The sequence below is a fragment of the Cryptomeria japonica genome, chromosome 10 (assembly GCF_030272615.1).
Source record: "Cryptomeria japonica chromosome 10, Sugi_1.0, whole genome shotgun sequence".
NCBI lineage: Eukaryota > Viridiplantae > Streptophyta > Pinopsida > Cupressales > Cupressaceae > Cryptomeria > Cryptomeria japonica.
In genome coordinates, this window is record NC_081414.1 from 265853525 (window position 1) to 265873854 (window position 20330).

Consider the following 20330-nt stretch of genomic DNA (forward strand, 5'->3'; position numbering starts at 1 on the left):
AGTCTTGGCCTTTAGGGTCCAATCAAAGTTGCAGAACATGGATTTGAATACAGTATCGAATACGAATACAACCACTTTTGAAGATCACCAATATGGATATGACATTTATAAACACATAAATATATATTTAACATAAATTTGTAAGTTAATAGAGGACATTTTCATTACTTTAAAAGCAATGTAGACACATAATTGCTACATAAATAATTATAAGTTGATTTTCATTTAACAATTTACAATATACAAAAAAAAATGTACAAATAAAAACCTGTAATTAAACTAACAATAATGCCAATTAAACCTAAATTAAAATAAAATCAAGTAGAATTTAAATATAAATTAAAATAATTAAATATGTTCAAAATCAGTAAGCTGTTTCTGGATTTGATTGTGTACATGTTTTTGCATCAACGTTTCGGATCACACTCTGTGATCCATCATCAAGACTAGCTGCTTAGATTTGAAACAAAGTTCCCTCCCATGAAGGGCATCAATTAATTTGATCAAATTTCCACAATCCATAACTAAATCAGTAAGTTGTTTCTGGATTTGATTGTGTACATGTTTTTGCATCAACGTTTCGGATCACACTCTGTGATCCATCATCAAGACTAGCTGCTTAGATTTGAAACAAAGTTCCCTCCCATGAAGGGTATCAATTAATTTGATCAAATTTCCACAATCCATAACTAAATCAGTAAGCTATTTCTGGATTTGATGGTGTACATGTTTTTGCATCAACGTTTCGGATCACACTCTGTAATCCATCATCGGGCCTAGCTGCTTAGATCACACTCTGTATGTTCAAAATTTCAAATTTTAAAAATACAAAAATAAATAAAGAATAATAATCTAAACTTTTTAAAAAAATCACTTTCACATTTAACTATTTATATCTTAATTTAAAATTAAATAACTAAAATAAAATAAGTAAATATAAATTAGAATAATATTTATAATTTAGTAACGAATAAACAATTAAATAAATATTAATAAATTTTATTTATATGAAAAAATAAATTTTAATTTTTTAAAAATCTCCAATATTTAAACAACATAATATAAATATTAAATATAATATAATAATATTATAATCTCTATGCTCTGATGGAGAATAGCAAAAATGTGAATGATGCAAACCAGCTGAAGGGAGCAACGCAAGATGATGTGGAGGACCCTTGGCCTTGCTCTGCAACCAGCCATCAAGGAAAATTGACCATTGATTTGTCAAAAGAGTCCAGAGAGGATATTTGTATGATGGAAGAATTGGCGATTATCTATCATTTCATTGGTCTGCAAATAGCTAGAGAAAAAATTAGGGCTTGGATATCAGAGAGTAGGAAGACTCGGGAAATAGTGAAATTTCTGCCTAAAGGATTCTTTGCTGCAATTTTTGTTTTTGCTGAGGAAAGGGAGAAGGTTTTGCAAGGGGGATTATGGAAAATAGGGGACAGTCCATTCTATATGCAGAAATGGTTTCCTAATTTCAACCTAGCAAAGTCAAACCCTTGTGATCGCCCACTTTGGATTCGGCTTTATAATTTCCCGATTGAATATTGGTCAGAAGATTGTTTGGAGTAAAGAGGAAGAACTTTGGACACCTTGATTATTTTAGATGTAGATATCATAGAGAGTAATTCCTATTTATATGCTCATCTAAAGATTGCAGTGATTAAACAAATACCAAAGGAAATTCAAATTTGCTTTGATGGAATCCAATGGATACAAAAAGTAGAGATTGAGGAAGAGAAATAAATTTGCCTCAGATGTCGAAAATAGGATCACTAAGAGAAAGCATGTAAAATCAAACACAAAACCATGAATGTTTGGGTTTAGAAAAAGTAGAGTAAAGAGAGTATTGCTCAAACCACAAGCAAGAAGACAATCGATGTTGAGGTTGCAGCTTTGGTCGATCGATGTAAGGGACTTGCTTATGTGATCCCTTCGAAAATGAAGAAAAGCAATATGTTTGCAATGAATGGTATGATTGGTTTGCAAATAAAAGGCAAAGTTGTTCCTAAGGAAGATAGCAAACGCATGGGGGCTTCAAAGAAGTTGCCAGGCCCAAGTAATAAGAACAGATCTATTTGTTCCAATTGCGCGAGGAGAGGAATCATATCATACTGACCCTATACAAAATGAGATTTATGATCCCACAGCCCTTGAATTAAGAATTTGTCAACAAGGGGACAGCCTGATATGGAGATTTTGGATTCGAAGGAAGATTTTTCTAATGAGGATGAATTGGGGGTGGGGGATCCAAGGCATATAAGCCAATCGATGGCTAAATTGCTAGGAAAGACTAGGAAGGGTAGAGGAAGGAAATCTAATAGACAAAGGATAGAAGACGATGCAATGGAGTTGGATCTTCAGAGTATTTACTTTTTAATTAAATCCAAGGGAGCTAAGTCCTCCCATGGAGGACAATGAGGATCCTAACATGGAATGTCAAGGGTCTAACAACCCCTAACAAACAAAACTTGGTAAAGCATCATATGGAAAAGGTGTCAACAGATGCTTTTTTATTACAATAAACTAAAATTTGCAGCTACAAACGAGTTAAATTCTTAAAATATAGCAAGCAATGGTCAGGATTTTTTTTGGATGCCTCTGGAATAGTTGGAGGATTGGGGATCCTGTGGTCCCCTAACAGCATGGATATAAATCTGCTAGAGTCTAATCAAAATTGGATGATTTGTTCTATCAGAAGCCTATTGGTAGATTTGGAGTTCATATTGTTCAATATTTATGGGCCAATAAAAACTGAGGATAAACTGCATGTATGGAACGGCCTAGTGCCAAAAATCAAGCAACTTAATTTTGATAAAGTCATACTTGGTGGTGACTTCAACACTATGTTGGACCTTATGGAGAAGAACGATGGTCTTCATAAGATTAATAAAGTAATCCTTGATTTCAAAAACTTTATCTCTAACACCTCAGTGGTTGACTACATCCCAAAAAATGGAACATTTACTTGGACTAATCGGAGGGACGGGTTTACCAATATATGTGAAAGGTTGGATAGGTTACTTTTGGGCCATGGTCGGTTGAGTGATAAGTTTTATTGTGAATCTATCATTCTCCCTATCTCTATTTTTTGCTATTTTCTTGTCCAATTGGAAGTTCAGTTGAGTGAAAAGCCCACAAGCGTGTACTTTAAATTCGAAAATATATGGTGGAGGGACCAAAATCTTATCAATCATTTAAAGAATTGGTGGAAGGATAGTGCAATCTATAAAGGAACGATCAGCTTCTACTTCAAGAAATGATTGAATTACATTAAAAATAAACTAAAGATATGGAACAAAGGAAGCTTTTAAGAACATCTTTAGGAGAAAGGAAAAAATTGAAGAGGAATTAGAATTGCCTAATGAGAAAATTATTAGATTTGGGATGTTTGCGAACAAATTTGCTAGAGAGAGAACTAAAAACCTTGGCATTCTAAAATACTTGCAAGAGAGGAGATATTCTGGAGAGATAAAGCCAGGGAGAACGGGCTCAAGGCCGGCAACACTAATGCCTTTTCATGCATTAGTGAAAGCTCGAAGAGATTGGAATAGGATTACAGTTGCCAAGTTGCCAAATGGTTTTGTTGTTCAAGATAGAGAGTCCATTGAACTGGAGGTTGTTTGTTATTTTCAGTCCTTAATGGTTGATCATCATCCAACAAATGTAAATTGGGATGAAGACATGTTGTCTTGTATCCCTGCATAAATTGGAAGCGAGGAGAACATAAAATTGAATGAAACATTTTCAATGGAGGAGATTAAGCTACAACTATCCAACTTGGTACTAAAAAAACTACTAGGCCTAACGAATTCCCTGCCAGGTTCTACCAGGCTTGTTGGGATGTTATGGGTCCTAATGTTTGGAGATTGGAGGAAGATAAAAGGAAAAATAGAAAATTTGTCAAAGATTTGAATAATACAACCATAGCCCTAATTCCAAAGAAGTCGAAATGCTCTACCTTTGTCAACTTTCAGCCAATCTCATTATGTTACACCATATACAAAATCGTTGCCAAGGCTTTTGCCAATAGATTGAAGCAAATTTTGGGAAGAATTGTATCTGAGGAGCAAAATGGATTCACCCCGAGAAGAAAGATCATCGACGACATCATTGTCACTTCGAAGACCTTGCACACTATATCTACAAAAAAATTAAAAGATATGTTGATTAAATTAGATGGCAGTAAAGCATATGATAGGGTTCACTGGGACTTTTTGATGGTTGTTATGAGAAAGTTTGGTTTGAATGAGAAATGGTTAGAAATTATTTATGCTTGTATATCCACTCCCCACTACTCTGTGGTCATCAATGCATCTGTGTGGATTTTTCAATGCAACCAATGGATTGAGATGAGGAGACCCATTATCTCCCTTTCTTTTTGTAATTAACGCTGAGGCAATGGAGCATCACTTTAAGAAGCTAGGGGAAACAAAGCTTTGGAAAGGCATCAAGGTTGTGGATAGGGTCGAACCTATCTCTCATGTTTAGTTTGCAGACGATACAATATTATTTGGGGAGGCTAACTTGAAAGTGGCAACGGTGATCAAAAAAACAATTGAGAAATATTCTTCTTCTTTTGCTCAAATACTTAATAAGGAGAAATCGGAAAGATATTTTTTCAACACTAAAAAACGTATGCAAAGGAAGATTGCTAAGGAGCTTGATTTTTCTATTGGAAAATTGTAATGTCCCCTTTTTGGCTCGTTCTTGTCTTGATGGTTTAGCCTATTATTTTGGCCCTTGTAGGCTAAAGTGGATGGTTAGAGGGTCCTCATGGCCAGTTGGCAGAGTGTTCTCTTCTCCAGAACTCAGTTTGGTTCAAGACTGGCCTTCATTTGACTCAGTTTCTCACACTTACTATTTATAGTAAGTCAATGGATGACTGAGAGGGACCATCAAGACTTTTAGTAAGGCGGTTGGGTGCACAGTGGACACAATGGTTAACTCCCAGGTTTAGACAGAATTGAGAAATAATGATTATTTGTGGAGTTATGTTATTTTTAATTATTAATAAAGTGACTACTTTATTAATAATTATTTATAAAGTGCAATTATAATGTTTTAAGTAAACTTTATATTAAATGGGGCCATGACCCTTCATTTAAGTGACTTAAAGTGCAATTAATGAATTATATTTTAGAAGCCAAATATTAAAGTATTTAATAAAGTCAAATTATAAAGTGCATATACGGAATAATATAAAGTGCCAATTTTAAGGGCGATATAAGTGATTATTAAAATATACTTTATATTATTTTATTGTGCACCAATTGGAGGGAATCGTAAATGAAATTATATGAGATGAAACCAAATACAATTGAATAATATAAAAGCTTTCACAAGTGAATTTGATTCATTCTACACTTGGTATTTTTATGAGTTTGTCTGAGAAGAGAAGAAACAAGGGTTTCCAGAATATTCAGTCTTGGAGAGCGTAGCTGCTTCATGATTTGGCTTCTTAAGGGTGTGAGAAATCATCTGAGGGTTAGCATATGCTGGTGACTGCACACAGTAGTCACAATTGAGCTTTATTGGTGAAAGATTTCAAGAGTTTGCAAGGGTTTTAAGTGCAGATCAGCATTATTGAAGATAAATATCATTGAATATATTTATTGCTGGTTGTGCCTACTCTCTTTGGCACGTTGGAAATATATTGTGCAGATTGGAGGTGGAAGTCTTCAAGAGATCTCAAGGGTTTATGAGCAGTTTTCCAAATATTAAAGAAGCATCCATTGAAGGCTACCTTTTGTGCTGTTATACTGCTGCAAACTTTATACTTCATTTTGGCATCCATTTCAGAGGGTTTCGAGGCATATCTTACATGTGAGTTCATAATTTGTAACCTCCAAATTTTCCAGGTATTGTTGTTTTAAATAATAGGGGATATTTTATGAAGTGGGTTGTCAATATTTTGTGAAAATACTAAGTATCTAAGCTGATATAAAATCTGGAATTTTCAGCTGTGCATTCCCTATGTAATGCTCAGTTTTTTTAGTTGAAAATTATTATTGCAATATCTTCTATTTTGCTGCATTATATTGTTGTACCCAGCATTGCAAATATATCAACAAAAAAAAAGCAAAACTAAACCAACAAGCAGAAATCAGTAGTAAATATCTCTACAAGGGGTTGGGATACTACAAAAATTACCGTTGAAATATTTGGGGGCTCCCCTTTTTATCCATATTTGTAGATCCCAACATTGGGAGGATGTTTTAAACAATTGTCGAAACAAGGCAATGGCTTGGAAGAATAAGTGGCTTTCAATGGCAAAAAGAGTGTTGATGATCAAATCGATTCTCTCTGCAGTGCCAATTTATGTTATGTCATATTTCAAAATGACAAGTAAAAGCAGTTTTTGGATTGGAAATTTATTAAATTTCTATGGGAGCTTGCAAAAGATGAAGAACAAATTCCGTTAATAAACTAGGACACGACATTCTACCAAAAGACTCAGGTGGTGTTAGTCTCAGAAAGATGGAATCACGAAATCTAGCTTTAGGTGCGAAATTATCTTGGAAATTGTATAAGGAACCTGATAAATGGTGGTGTCGAATTCTCTAGAAGTACCTCAATGACAACGATCCGAGCACAATTCTTACAATGACAAATAGTTCAAGTGTGTCAGCAATATAGAAATTTGTTTGGGATCGCAGGCAGGCATCATTGATCATTTGACATGGAAGATCATGGACAAGAAAAAGGCCAAGTTCTGGATAGATTCTTAGAACAAGGAAGTTCCAGTCATTAGCATATTTGATTCGCTTGATTGGATTGAGCCAATTATTGGTATGATGGGGAAAATGGTCATAGACTATGTGAAGTTGGATGGGTGCATCGATGAAACATACAGATGGAAATCATTGGTCAATGCACCAATTCCTATGTTTGCCAGGCAAACTCTAAACAAACTTGTTGTCGGGAATAATCATTATGTTATGTTGTCATATTATGTTTATGTTGTCGTCGGTAATAATGAGTTACAGTAGTCAGTTAGTTAGTCGTCCCGAAGGGCAGTTGGACGCGACGGTTGGTTGCACCCCTTCGGGTATTATATATTGCATACCTTTCCTTCTTAGTATCATCATGATAGTCGTCTCTGGGTGTAATGTTATAAGCACTTGACGTACATGGACTGTTGAATTAATACGGAAACTGGCTCTTTAAAATATTTCCATTGTGTTTTGTGCATTTACTTTTTGCATTTAATCGTTTACCCGTATGTGGCAAACATTTGGCGTCGTTGCCTAGACATACTCGGGAAAGGAAGGAGTGGATGGCGCACGGACACGATGGGCCTACCAGTTGGTGAGATTAACCCAGAGGCCGATGACGCGCAAACAAAGCTCTACGACGAAGAAGACACTGCAACGAGGGAATTCTCAATCCTGCTTCAAGTGGCCATCGAGACCTACGTCCAAAGGGAGGCCACAGAGGCTGACGTCCCAACAAATGCAATGTGGACCGCACTAGAAATTAGCCCTGCAACGAATCGGTTGATGAACCACCTCCCCCGGTTGCTTGCACAGGCATCATTGGCACAACGAACTCGCCTGGAGGAGATTGCCCGTGAGGAGCGACACCAACAAGTCCTCCAACAGTACAAAGAAAATAGTCGTCGCTAGGAAGCGGAGCGTGATGGCACGAGGCCAGCAAGAGGAATAAAGAACATTCTATAATAATGGTGTCTTACTATTGACACAAATTGTATCCGACGGGATGAATTAATAAAGAAGTGTTCTATTTTTATGTGTTGTTGCCATTTATGGAGATGTACAGGAATTAATGCCTAACCTATTAAACAAAGATAGAAATAATAAGGCAAAAAGTGGGGAGTGGGAGGCCGCACAGAGGGCCTTGATTCTGGAACAAGTATAACGTAGATGGAGGTTGAGGCAACTTGCCAAAGGACAACCTGGCGAAGGGTTGCTCGAAAGGAACCAAGGAGGTGTCACGGAGGGTGCAGAAGCCGAAGAAAATTTCTACGCATCGCCAGAACACCGTAGGGTGAGAAGCCATGAAGAGTTTTTGGAGGAAACAAGGCTACGAAGGAATCTGGTCGAAGAGACCCGGGATCAGTTCAAGAACTTATCCCTTACGCCGCGCACGAAAGAGCACCGAAGGAAGCGAGTAGAGGACGAGGGTGAGAACTGAGGGGATGGCAAACTTACGACCGTAGGTGCGGAGGAGGCACAGACACACGGCAGACAGGACCCCCTCTTGGGACCCATCACACCAAGCGCGCGGGTACAAAACACCGTACCCCCAGTCACTCAAGCAGGAAACACCATCGGCGCCAAAGGGAGTGGCGCGGGTGCACAACAGACACAGCCACCTCCGGGGACACAACCCCCATCAGCTGTCGAAATTCATCGGTGACGGGAAGGAGGATCCCATCGGGCACTGCAGAACCTGCGAAACCATATGGGTGGCCAATGGTGTCATGAACCAAGACGAATGGATGACGCAATTCCCAGCGACATTGCAAGGAGTTGCCATCGACTGGTACTCGGATATTGATAAAACAGCAGTAGCCACATGGGACACGTTGCGGAAAGCCTTCGAGGAGTAGTTCCGCCTACTTCAAGACGACAATGAAATAGTAGCCGAAATCTATGGCACAAAGCAAAACAAGAACGAGACGGTCCGAGCCTATAGTCGACGGCTCAAAGAACTGTTGGGGAAAATGGAGAGTCAACCAGCGGATGGTCTGAAAAAGAGATGGTTCGTGGAGGGATTGAAACGCTCCCTCCGGAAGAAGATGAAAATTGTTCCACCAATCTCGTACGACGATGCATATAATAGAGCGATGGATCTCGAGAGCGAGACCAAGACATCCAAGAAGAAAAAGAAGAAGGATAGCTCTCCCGAGGATGATGACTCTTCCGAGGGAAGCAGCAGCGATGGCGAGTCCGGCAAAGAGGTGCAAGCCCTGCAGAAGGACATGCTAAGGATGATGAAAAAGCTAAAGGTTATGAAGGGAGGTCTGAGCAAGACCGACGAAGGGGAGCTTTGGTGCACGGAATGTAAGACGGATGGCCACACGAAAGGCTCCTGCCCAAAGAAGGCCTACTGTGATATATGCCAGTTGATGGGGCATCCCACCAAGGAATGCCCCTACAACATGAAAACACGAAACCAACAAGTATTGCTTACGCAGGAACAACCAACTACATCGAGCGGTACCGGCAACTCCCAGGCGAACGACAATGCAACATCGGGAGGCTACCGAGATAACCGGTGGGGAGGACGAAACAACAATAACAACAATAACAATACAAGGAGCCGGATCCAATATGACGCCAAAGGCCAACCGATGATACAATGAGAGCGTGCAGCCAGTGGGGGCACTTCGCCCGAGACTACTCGAAGGGAGAGGCCACACAATATTTGTGCAAATGGTGCGAACCGGGAGACCACGAAGACGCCACCTGCCCGAAGTCCGACGTCAACTTGCTCAATATCAAGGAAACCAAAGAAGAGGAAGTGTTGGCTGTAACCCGCGCCCAAGTCAAACAAGCAACGTGCCTGGACCTGGAGACGGAGAAGCGAAGGGTACGGGAAGCACGAAAACAAATTGAGAAAGAGATACGAGAAAGGGCGAAGGTGAAGGGTACGGCGGGTACTTCCAGCCGACCGGAGGCGAAGGAGGCTATACTAAATCAAATTTTAAAACTGGAGGTGCCTATGAAGGTACACGACCTCCTCCAGACGATGCCTCAATTACAAATGGCATTGCTGAATAATCTCTCCCAACCATGCACCAATACCAACCACCGCACAGATGTTCCAAGGGGTCTACAATAGACCCCATGTTGCTGCCAGTTAACACTAGAAGGAACCCGGCCATTGTGGAGATGGGTATCCTTGGCACCATTCTAACCGATACCATTGTCAATGGTGGATCAGGAGTGAATGTTATTCCAGAAGAAACCTGGCGGAAGCTGGGGAAGCCGACGCTGTGGCCATCTACATTCAATCTGCTGGGAGCAGATCGGCATGGAATCAAACCCATCGGGACACTGATGGGCCAGCAAGTTACCATCGGGACGCAACCCCTCATACTGGACTTCGTGGTAATCCCACTAAAGAAAAAAGGGTATGATGTGATCTTAGGGAGAGGGTGGCTAGTGGCAGCCAAGGCCACCCACAACTGGAAGAAGAACACTTTGTCTATGGAGAATGGAGGAAGGAAGTTTATCATAGACCTTGGGACGCAGTTGGTTAGTGAGGAACTGGCATCATCTTCGGAATCGGAGGGTGAAGGAGAAGGCGACCTGAGGGACAAAGGACAAGGCTGCAGGGAGCCCAACGACGAAGGGATTCTCAAGCTAGGAGAGTGCTTTGAGGATGAGACAGGGTCATTGAACGGGCTCTTCCATTGGCAGATGGAGGATTACGAAATGTTCCAGAGCTACAAGCTCGAAGTAGAGGAACCAGAGCAAGTAACAGAGGAGGTGTACCTGCCGAAATATAGAGAATATTGGAAGGGAGACGCCCCAAACCTCAGTGGCGTAGATAATCCCAAGATCATTCGTGTCGGCAACAATTGGAACCCTGTGTGGAAGGCTGCAGCCTTCAAAATCTTTATTATTCTTCTTCTTCTTATGTACGGGAAGGAGACCGTGGTTCCTGTAGAATTTATGGTTCCAGGTCTTCGGATGGCCATTGAAAATAGACTTGCCATCAACGGGTCCAAATGGAAACCCTACCACGAGAAGCGCGTAGGGGACTCGAGCGGCCGGAAGGACACCCAAGAGTCCAAAGGGGGACCCGAGCAGATGGAAGGGGACTCAAGAGGCCGGGCAGGCGACTCGAGAGGCACGGGACCAAAGAGGGAGACTCTCGAGCGAGGCAAACTGAGAAGGATGAAGGGCGATCCCAAAGGCATGGGACCCGAGCTGAAGACTCTCCACAATTAGATTAGGAAAATAAATAAATAAATTTAAAAAAAAACAAAGTGGTTGTGGGACCACCGTGCGGTGAGACACCATACGGCAGACCACCACACGGTGGGACACTGTACAGAGCACCGTCGTGTGGTGGGACACCGTACAGTGGACCACCGTCGACGGAGGTCACCGGCCTCGGAGGGTGTTCATCTACCGTACGGCCACTACCGTACACCCGTACAGCCAAACAGCATCCACCGTACGACCTTCCCAAACAACGTATGAGAGACCAATCACCATACGACACCAAGCTTCGAGTGACCCCAATCGTCGTACGGCTCAGCCACCGTACGACATACCACTCCATCGTACGGTAGATAAACTCTTTACGAGCTCGAGACATTACAGTCTGTAGGCCTGAAGGAGCACGGCGACAATGGCGGCAGTTTAAAAGAGGGTGAAAGGAAAAATACCACCGCACAGCAGGGGAAAAGGTGGTGATGGCACGTAAAAAAAAAACGACGACCAAATTAAAATCATTCGACGGAGTCTGGAGCCAGGACACTGAAAAATTAGAGGGGAGAAGCAAGTTTTTGGCATCTTAAAATATCACAAAAATGATGTGCACCATGGACTTCCGTGTGGTTCTGAAGGTGTTAAATTGGTGTTGGCGACGGGGGCTCTGCCCCTCTACCCCGCCCGGGCGCTACCCCTAGACCCTGCGAGGGGCGCTGCCCCTTGACCCCCAGTTTATTTTTGAGCTACAATACACTTTTGAGTTGGGCAAAGGCATCAGAGAAGTCGCGATAAGTGTTGGGGTTGTTCTGTTCTGTGAGAAAGAAGCCTGAAGCTAAGCATTGGCGGGGAAGTCATAAGCCGTAGAGGGAGACGGATTTGGAGGTTGCGAACAAACAGAGTTTGAGGGAAGGCATTGCAAGAACGCGAAGTCATACAGCAATAGAGAGTTATTCAGTTCAGTTATCAGCCTTTGGGGAGTGTGATGGAAGATTTGAGGCGTCTCCTAGCCTTTGTGCCAGAAGGTTGTGGCCACTTCCAGGCAATGGTACGCTTTGAGGAACTCGGAGTATGTCTCGGTTGGACGTGAGGTTGCCTTGGTGGATGTACAAGGGCTCAGGAGGAGCTGAGCACCAGGTTGGAGGCAGTAGTAGCGGGAGACTCAGCTCAACATACACAGGTCTTGGATGCCGAGAGGGCAGCACGGGTGGCTATCGAGGACAAATTGGCTAGGGAGACAGTATCATTTGAGTAGCAGTTGGTGGAGGCTGAGACTACAAAGTGTGCTTTGCAGACAAGTTTGGTTTAGGCACAGGAGGACTGTGATGTCAAGAAAAAAAAAAACTCCTTGCGGAAACAATGATGGTGACATCTGCACTTGAGCATTGGATGGTAGCAGAAAAGGGTTTTCAAGTGAGGACGCAGCAGGTGTATGAGTTCCACGCTCGACTAGCGTTAGCAGTTCCTGCAATTCTCTACCTTGGTTTTGTTTAATGTCATCTCTATTTTGTATTAAGTCATCCGGAGACAACTTCTTTTCTTGGGGGGGATGATGTTGCCGGGAATAATCATTATGTTATGTTGTCGTCGGTAATAATGAGTTACGGCAGTCAGTTAGTTAGTCGTCCCGAAGGGCAGTTGGTCGCACCCCTTCGGGTATTATATATTGTATACCTTTCCTTCTTAGTATCATCATGATAGTTGTATCTGGGTGCAATGTTATAAGCACTTGATGTACATGAACTGTTGAATTAATACGGAAACTGGCTCTTTAAAATATTTCCATTATGTTCTGTGCATTTACTTCCTGCATTTAATCGTTTACCCGTATGTGGCAAACAAAAGTTTTGCAAACTCAAAGGATCGTGTTATTGGATCCGTGTGATGAATTTGTTTGGAGTGGTTCAAAATCTAGCAAGTATTCAATTAAATTAGACTATGAGATACAAAACGCTCAATCAAAGATGTTAGATGGCCAAAAAATTAATGTTTGAATCAATGCACTTTTCTTAAGGTGGGTGCTTTTTTGTGGACTACACTTCATAAGAGAATCCTAACAATCAATAGGCTGTGGTCTATAGGATTTGAAGGACCAAGTATCCGTCCATCATGCAGAAATGATGAGGAGACAGCCAACCATTTGTTGCTTAATTGCAATGTAGCTACTCAATGTTCAGATTGGTTGTTGTCATCAATTGGGTGGTAATCTACAAGGCAAAATGACTTGTACAATTTTCTTATTAGTTGGCCTTTGGTGAAATCTTTGATCACTTGGGATGATTTTTGGTTGATCACTCCATCCATGGTGGCATGGCACCTTTTGAAGGAACATAATAGAAGAACTTTTGGGGAGCAAAGCTTGTCGATCAATCATAAAAATAAGAGGATTGAAGTTGGGATTTGTGAAATGGCCAGTTCTAATCAAGGAAAAGATAAAATAAAAAATTTCACAACTTGGGGTAATGATATGCAAAAGTGACAAACCGGTTTGCGTCTGCCTTCTAGAAACATTACAAGCAAATCAGTTAGTAGGAAGGAGGCGAAGTGGACAAAACAGATGTCACGGAGATTGAAACTAAACTTTGATGGAGCCTCAAAAGGAAATCCAAGCCCAACTGGAGCAAGTTGCATCATTAGGAATGAATGGGGAGATTGCATTTGGACACTCTTAAGAAATTTGGGAGTCGCTATCAATAATGAGGCTGAACTGAAAGCAGTGGTGAGAGGTCTATGGTCATGCAAGGAGAAAAGCTTAAGAGATATTGGTATTGAAGGTTTCCCAAATTTGCATTAACATTGTGTGTAAAAGACAAATTCAAAATTGGAATTTGAAGCCTTGGATTGAGAGAATTTGGAAAAGTCTTGCAAAACTGGGTAATTCCTTTTGTACTCACGTCTATAGGGAAGCTAATAGGGTGGTGGATTTCTTGGACAACATTGGCATAAAATCTAGACAAAGTAGAAGAATTATGTGATCCTTCAAGTCTACAATCAAAATTGGAAAAAAATAATATCTAAGGAGAAGGAGAAGTAATCACTTACCCATTGGGTCACATAATAGATAGTATTTATTTGGGATGGCAATATTTGTGTGGATTGGTCATGCGATGTTAATGTTGGTAGTTCTTCTCTATCGGAGTGGAGACATTTCCTGAGTGTTTGATATTTGGGCATGTTTTAAAAAAAAAGATATTCAAGATACCATTGAGATGATATTGCTACCACATCAAGGATATGTTCCACCTCTAAAGAGAGCGTCAAAATACACATACATATGGTGATCGCAACATGTTCCACATTCAAGAACTCCACCAAGGAATTCAAGTCAAAGACAAGGAATTTGAAGATCAAACATCATCAAGGAGAGAACAAGGAAAATTCCCTAACATGAGGATGAAATGCAAACCATCACGAGGAATTCCAAGTGTTGTGACGTTTTCACACATCGCCCCATTGCAAATGGGGACCCCCACTTTCTTTTTTGCTTTCTAGGTTAGTTGTCTTGGCTTAGTCGTCTGGTAGTGTCTTTAGCTATTAACCTTTAACTTGAGGAGGTGCAGTGCCTTAGTTGTCAGGAAGTGATCAAGTCATGTCTCTCTCTTTAAGTTGAAATGAGGTCAGTGTAGCTCTCAGGGCCTTAGCAATGAACACTTTGTGATGATCATTTCATTTGATCATCATCATTATGTGCCTTCAAGATCAAAGATAGAAATGTTGAGTCTAAGTGTGGAGAACTGTAGACAAAGTGGAATGCTTAAGGAGAGGGTGGTCAGGGCATAAACAATGATGAATAAACCTTGTTAATGAAAGAAAAGCCCTTGAGATGAATGAAGTCAATGAAGCAGCAAAATGTAAGCTTCATTGTCACTTCCAATGACACCCTAAATCTCCGACCAACTTACAAACACTTCCACTGCCCCTTCAAAAGTCCAAACAGAATAATAGGTCCTTATTCTTGGTCAGTTTATTTGAAACACACCCTAATGGTGTGAAATATTTGTTTTTATTCTTGTTTTTCGTCTCACTTTCTCCTGTTTTAATTTTTAACATGTCTTTATAATATTTGAATTCTCGACCAAAAATTTAGAATTGATCCTAAAAATTCAAACTGTTTAGCTTCCAATTCTTGATGGAGATGATTGAAACTTTCTGGTATAAAAATGTAATTGTTGTCCTTTTAAGGAAAACACTTTTTGTGACAAAAAAATTAGTGTTAATTTGGTCTGCACACATTCGAGAGTTCATTGTTCCTTTCATGTGATTACGTGTTAGTTTGACATTGTGAGGATAGAGCATGTAATGTTTTTGCAAACTTTGAGGAGATATTAATGTGAGGGTCATTCTGTTTTTCACTTTATTTATTAAAAGTACCATTGAGTGCTCAAGGAAAAATGCTGTTTATGCTTTGATCGCTCTGCCTTCTATGGAGGCATGAATATAGTAGGAATAGTTTGAATTATTATGTTTTACAATAAAGTTCTTTTAGTACAACTGATTTATCTAGATGCCACAAAAATATAGAAGGGTTATTCCCGTGCTCCATTAATTGATATTTGTTTAAGAATCACTACTTTTCCTGTTTTCATCAGTGTTATTATACAGGTTCAGACATAGTTTCTATTTGTACAATTTATTGTCTCATCTGTAGTTGTTTGTGGAAGCATGCAGTGAGTTTCGTGACCCATTTTGTTTGTTGCTATTTCGGCTTGTGAATTGAGAACTGTCAGATTCTACAGTGGTCATTTTTCTCTCTTGTTATATCTTGGTGGTTTTTGAGAGTGAATAAAGTAAGATATTGTTTCCATTCTAAACAAATGTATGTTTTGATTCCACTTTAAACTCTGATTGGATTAGTGGTTGATGGTTGTTCCATTGGACCATTGACTTGTACAATAACTCTTGAATAGTATTCATGTCCTCTTGCCATGGGTGTACCCTAGGGGTTTGTACAGTCATCATAGACTGGTCCTTATATCATTTCATGAATATTGTCCTATGACTAGTGCCTTGCTATTATTTCTGTTTAACAATATAAGCATCAAGAGATCTTATGCTAAGCATTTTCATAATTCTTAAGCATAAAGTAATCATGGATACACATTGACATGCTAGAAACATATCAGGTATGAACCAAACATGGAGCATACACATAAAGACACGAAGCATACACATGGATATATGCAAACATGGAGCATACACACGAATACACATATTGTTAGATTACTTCTTATTGACTAGAATGATTCATTGATTCATCTTTACCCTACAGGATGGCAAGATCATGCTCTGATACCATTTGTAATGTCCCCCTTACTGTACTGCCCTGGAATTTGCCCTAAGATCACATTTGCAACCAATTAATGTTAGGATGTCATCTTACCAAATAAATATCTTAAAATGGTGCAGTCCAAGGTCTGAAACCTGCAATTATAATTGAAATAACATATGCAGATATACACATAGATATATTCAATATTTGGATAACTTCTCACATTCATAAACATGTCAGCATATTGAAGTTGAGAGAAGGGACATGGAGGGTCCACCCGAAGAATTTTTCTATACCAAGCCTAAGAGGGTTTTCTACCACAGCCCTCTCCCTTGGTCGCTTGTATCTGCATTCCCCATCCACATCTCATCTCCCTAAAGACACTTGCCACCTTGTGGGATTAGGAGGGGGTCATAAGTGGAATACTTGGCCCTCTAGGTAAGTGCCCTCTGGTTCTAGGGAGCCTCTTGATCCACTCTAGAACAGCCTCTCACCAGCCTGGTACATCATTTTAGCTTACACCCCAGGCCCCTTCCTACAAGGTGGGTTTCAGTCATTTATCATGTTTCATATTGTATCATAAATTCATACATTCTTACATATGCAGAAATAACATGTAGACATGTAATCGGGTTTGCCTAATGCACATGGTTTGCAGGTGATTGCGTACATCCCCAGGGGATTAGGCTGGCCTCAGCTCGCCTCTTCCTGGCCCCAACTTGGCAGTAAGTAAGACCAAGGCAAGGCAGGTTGGGTGCGAGGCTGGGTCGCAGGGATACCCCTGAGTTAACAAAAAAAAAACATGTAGGCATGTAATGCAATAAATGTTTGTGACATCTAATTTACCAGAGTCTCAATAACTGTTAGCAGTAATTCTGGAATAAGTATAGTTCTGCTGTGACAAATGGGACTGATCTTTCTTGGGGGTCGTTGTACCTGTAGTATGGAAAGACACTTCCTTTTTATGCTGTAATCTGCTAGGATATTGAATCTCTTTCAACTGCTGGAAGACTACTCTCTCCTACCTATCCTCCTTTATGCTGCACCTTCATATCTCATTGAGAAGACGCGTCTCTTTGGAAAGAGATATCCCTTAAAAGGTTCATGTCTCTTCATTTCTGTCTTACTATTCAAATCAGATCTGCACTTCTGATTGTAGATTCAAGTTGTTATTTCAAATGAGGTTCTCTTCTCCCTTTTATACCTCGTGTTTGAGGGAGTCACAACTTTTCATTTCATACAATTAAACCATTCATTAAACTTAAATTGATTTTACTTATTTTAATTTTTTTTTATTTTAACTTTTATTCTTTTATATTTTAATTTTATTATTAGTATTTAATTTTAAATCCTATTTTAAAATGGGGACATTGCAACTCGCCAAGTAGGGCATACCAAATGAGATTGGATACAAGTTTTGGGTGAATCTTGAAGTAGACTAATCCAATTCATTCAGTGGAGCATACCAAACAAGGCTGGGTGCAAGTTTTGGATGAATGTTGAAAAGGAAAAGCCCAAATTGCTGAAGAGAGCATACCAAATGAGGATGACAGCAAGTTTTGGGTGAGTAATGAATGGAGTAAACCACCTCACTAAGCAGGGCATATCAAACAACATTGGGTGCAAGGTCTCGTTGAATACTGAAATGGAGTAATTAGTAATCCAACTTGGTAAGCAGGGCATACCGAACAACATTAAGTGCAAGGCTTGGATGAATCTTGAAATAGAATAATCCAACTTGCTAAGTAGGGTGTACCAAATGAGGTTAAATGGAAGGTTTTGGAGCATATTGAAATAGGGTAATCCAAGTCACTAAGCCATTTGTACGGAACACAGCTAGGTGCATGGTTTGGCTTAATACTCAAATGGAGTAATCCAGCTCACCAAGGGGGCATAACAAACAAGGTTGTATACAGGTTTTAAAGAAAAATTGAAAGGGAGCAATCCAACTGGCTAAGAAAGGCATACCAAACGACCAAGTGCAGGTTTTGGGTGGCTATCCAAATGCTGTAAACCATCTCACTTAGCAGTGCATACTAAACGAGGCTCGGTGCAAGTTTTGAATGAATATTCACATGGACTTTGGAGTAATTCAAACTGTCAAATCACTAAGTGGGGCATATGGAATGAGGCTGGGTGCAAGTTTTGGGAGGATATTGAAATTAAGTAATCCAACCTTTTAAGTGGGGGTGCTGAACAAAACTGGGCACAAGTTTTGAGTTAAAATCAAGATGGGGTAATCAAACTCACTAAAAGGAATGATCTAACTCACTAAGCACGGCATACCAAACGAGGCTGGGTGCATGTAATCCAACTCACTAAGTGAGGGTTACGGAACTAGGCTGAATGTTGGAATGAAGTACTCCAAGGCGTGCCGAACAATGTTTGGTGCAAATTCTAGGTGAATATTAAAATGTAGTACCTCAACTCGCGAATTGAAGCATTGCAAACAAGGCTGGAAGCAGTTTTTGGGTGAAAATTGAAATGGAATACGTGCAAAGTGAAGTACTCCGAAAAAGGCTGGATGCAAGTTTTGAGTGAATTTGACAGACAAGGCATAGTGCAAGCCTAACCCCTCCTTGGTGACAACGAAGCTAAAGCTAACCCCAACAGGATGAAACTTGCCCGATTAGAAAATAAAAAAGAGAGTAATTTACCAAAACAAAAAATAAATCCACGAAAAAAATACCTGGGCAGCAGAATCTCCCGTTCTGAGAACAGCGAGAGCACCACCATTGTCAGGGTCTATGCCCAATACCCAAGCATTTGCTGCACCATTACCATTTGCTACCTCTTCGCTCTGAAACAGATCATCGGCAGAAGCACAGAGCTCAAGCCCAGTGGCCAATTCTTCTGCTTTTACGCCCGCGGTCATATCACATTCGACAGAGGAAAGCGAAGAGAGCCATTTTTGGGAAGCTTCCTGGCGCAGGACCTTTTGTGTAAGGGGTTTACGGAGCTTTTTTTCAGTCTTCTTCTGTTCGTCTATTTCAGTGATTGTTTTGAGGTTTCGGACAATTAGGTGATGGGCTTGGCAGTAAGCTTGAGGTTGAAACAGGCGAGCAATGGCGGGTCTAAAGCCAAGACAGGACCTCATGGGATAAGTGCATATGTAAGCTTGCTGAGCAGAAACGGATTGGAAATGCATACTAAAATTTCAAAATCATCACAGATTGTTCAAATTTCATGTAACAACCGCCGAGCTATCAGAAATATACGGTCAGATATCTTATTAAGAAGCTGCATCACAAATTTGTTTGATTGCACACAATAAGAAGCACTCACAGCCCCTCTCCCTGCAATGCTTTTGCGAGAAAACTTAAGCAAATATGTGTGCATATGGTTTCAAGCTTCGACTTCTCAATCTGAAACTGTGAGCACCAGGAAGACAAATAAGCAGTAAGTACAAGCGGGGAGTAGATCCCAAACCCTTTTCCCTCCAATACTGTTATTTTCGGGTCTTGTACTTTTAAAAATAAATAGTTTTACAGATATTTAACCAGTGCCACCAGTCTTATGGTGTATTTGTAGTAGTCTAATAATGATACTTTTATTTTGTAATTAACTGAAGTAATGGAAATGTGGTTCTGATTTTATATTGTAGTTAAAAAACTTTAAAATTGTTAACAAAGTGCTTTTGGTCTGATGATCGATCTCCTGGATTCATTAAAACTCATTCTTTCAATTTAGCAATTCTTATACAGATATCTCTATAGGAAAGTAAAAGTAAATTTTAAAATATTTTAATATTATGTTATTAACAAGTTGGGGACCTAGTTTTTTGGGCCAGAGCTTCCAGTGATAAAAAAATTTAGACAAATATATTGTAAAAACAAATGAAACAAAATACAAACAAAATATGGATAGGAATTTAATTCATATGCCACAAACAAAATAAAAAGTAGTATCTATTAGTTTATTCTTTTTATCTTCTTAAAGAAGCATTTATGCACCAACAATAACTCAAAACCAACCAATTCAAGAAAAATTCAAAGTAATAAAAATAACTAACTTCCAAATAGAGTAGGGATAAATACAATATTTAATTTTAGTCAAATAATTTATGCACTTTAATAAATTTAAAAGTAAATAACACTTTAAAAAATTGTATATTAAAAAATATAACAAATAATTAATGATTT

The 20330-nt window shown here is 39.8% G+C and overlaps 1 protein-coding gene across 6 annotated transcripts in view; it reads right to left on the bottom strand.

The window, feature by feature from the left end:
* Positions 1-19733, bottom strand: part of LOC131039133 (Holliday junction resolvase MOC1, chloroplastic) — a 155318-nt gene extending 135585 nt beyond the window's left edge. For 3 of the 6 annotated variants that reach the window (XM_057971794.2, XM_057971792.2, XM_057971793.2), the window contains exon 1: positions 18878-19731. In XM_057971794.2, the coding sequence (XP_057827777.1) occupies positions 18878-19336 (459 nt within the window). In that variant the 5' untranslated portion in view covers positions 19337-19731. Of the gene's footprint in view, positions 1-18877 lie in introns of all 6 variants that reach the window. The other 3 variants (XM_057971791.2, XM_057971790.2, XM_057971795.2) reach the window with 3 other exon arrangements.
* Positions 19734-20330: the final 597 nt, after the last annotated feature.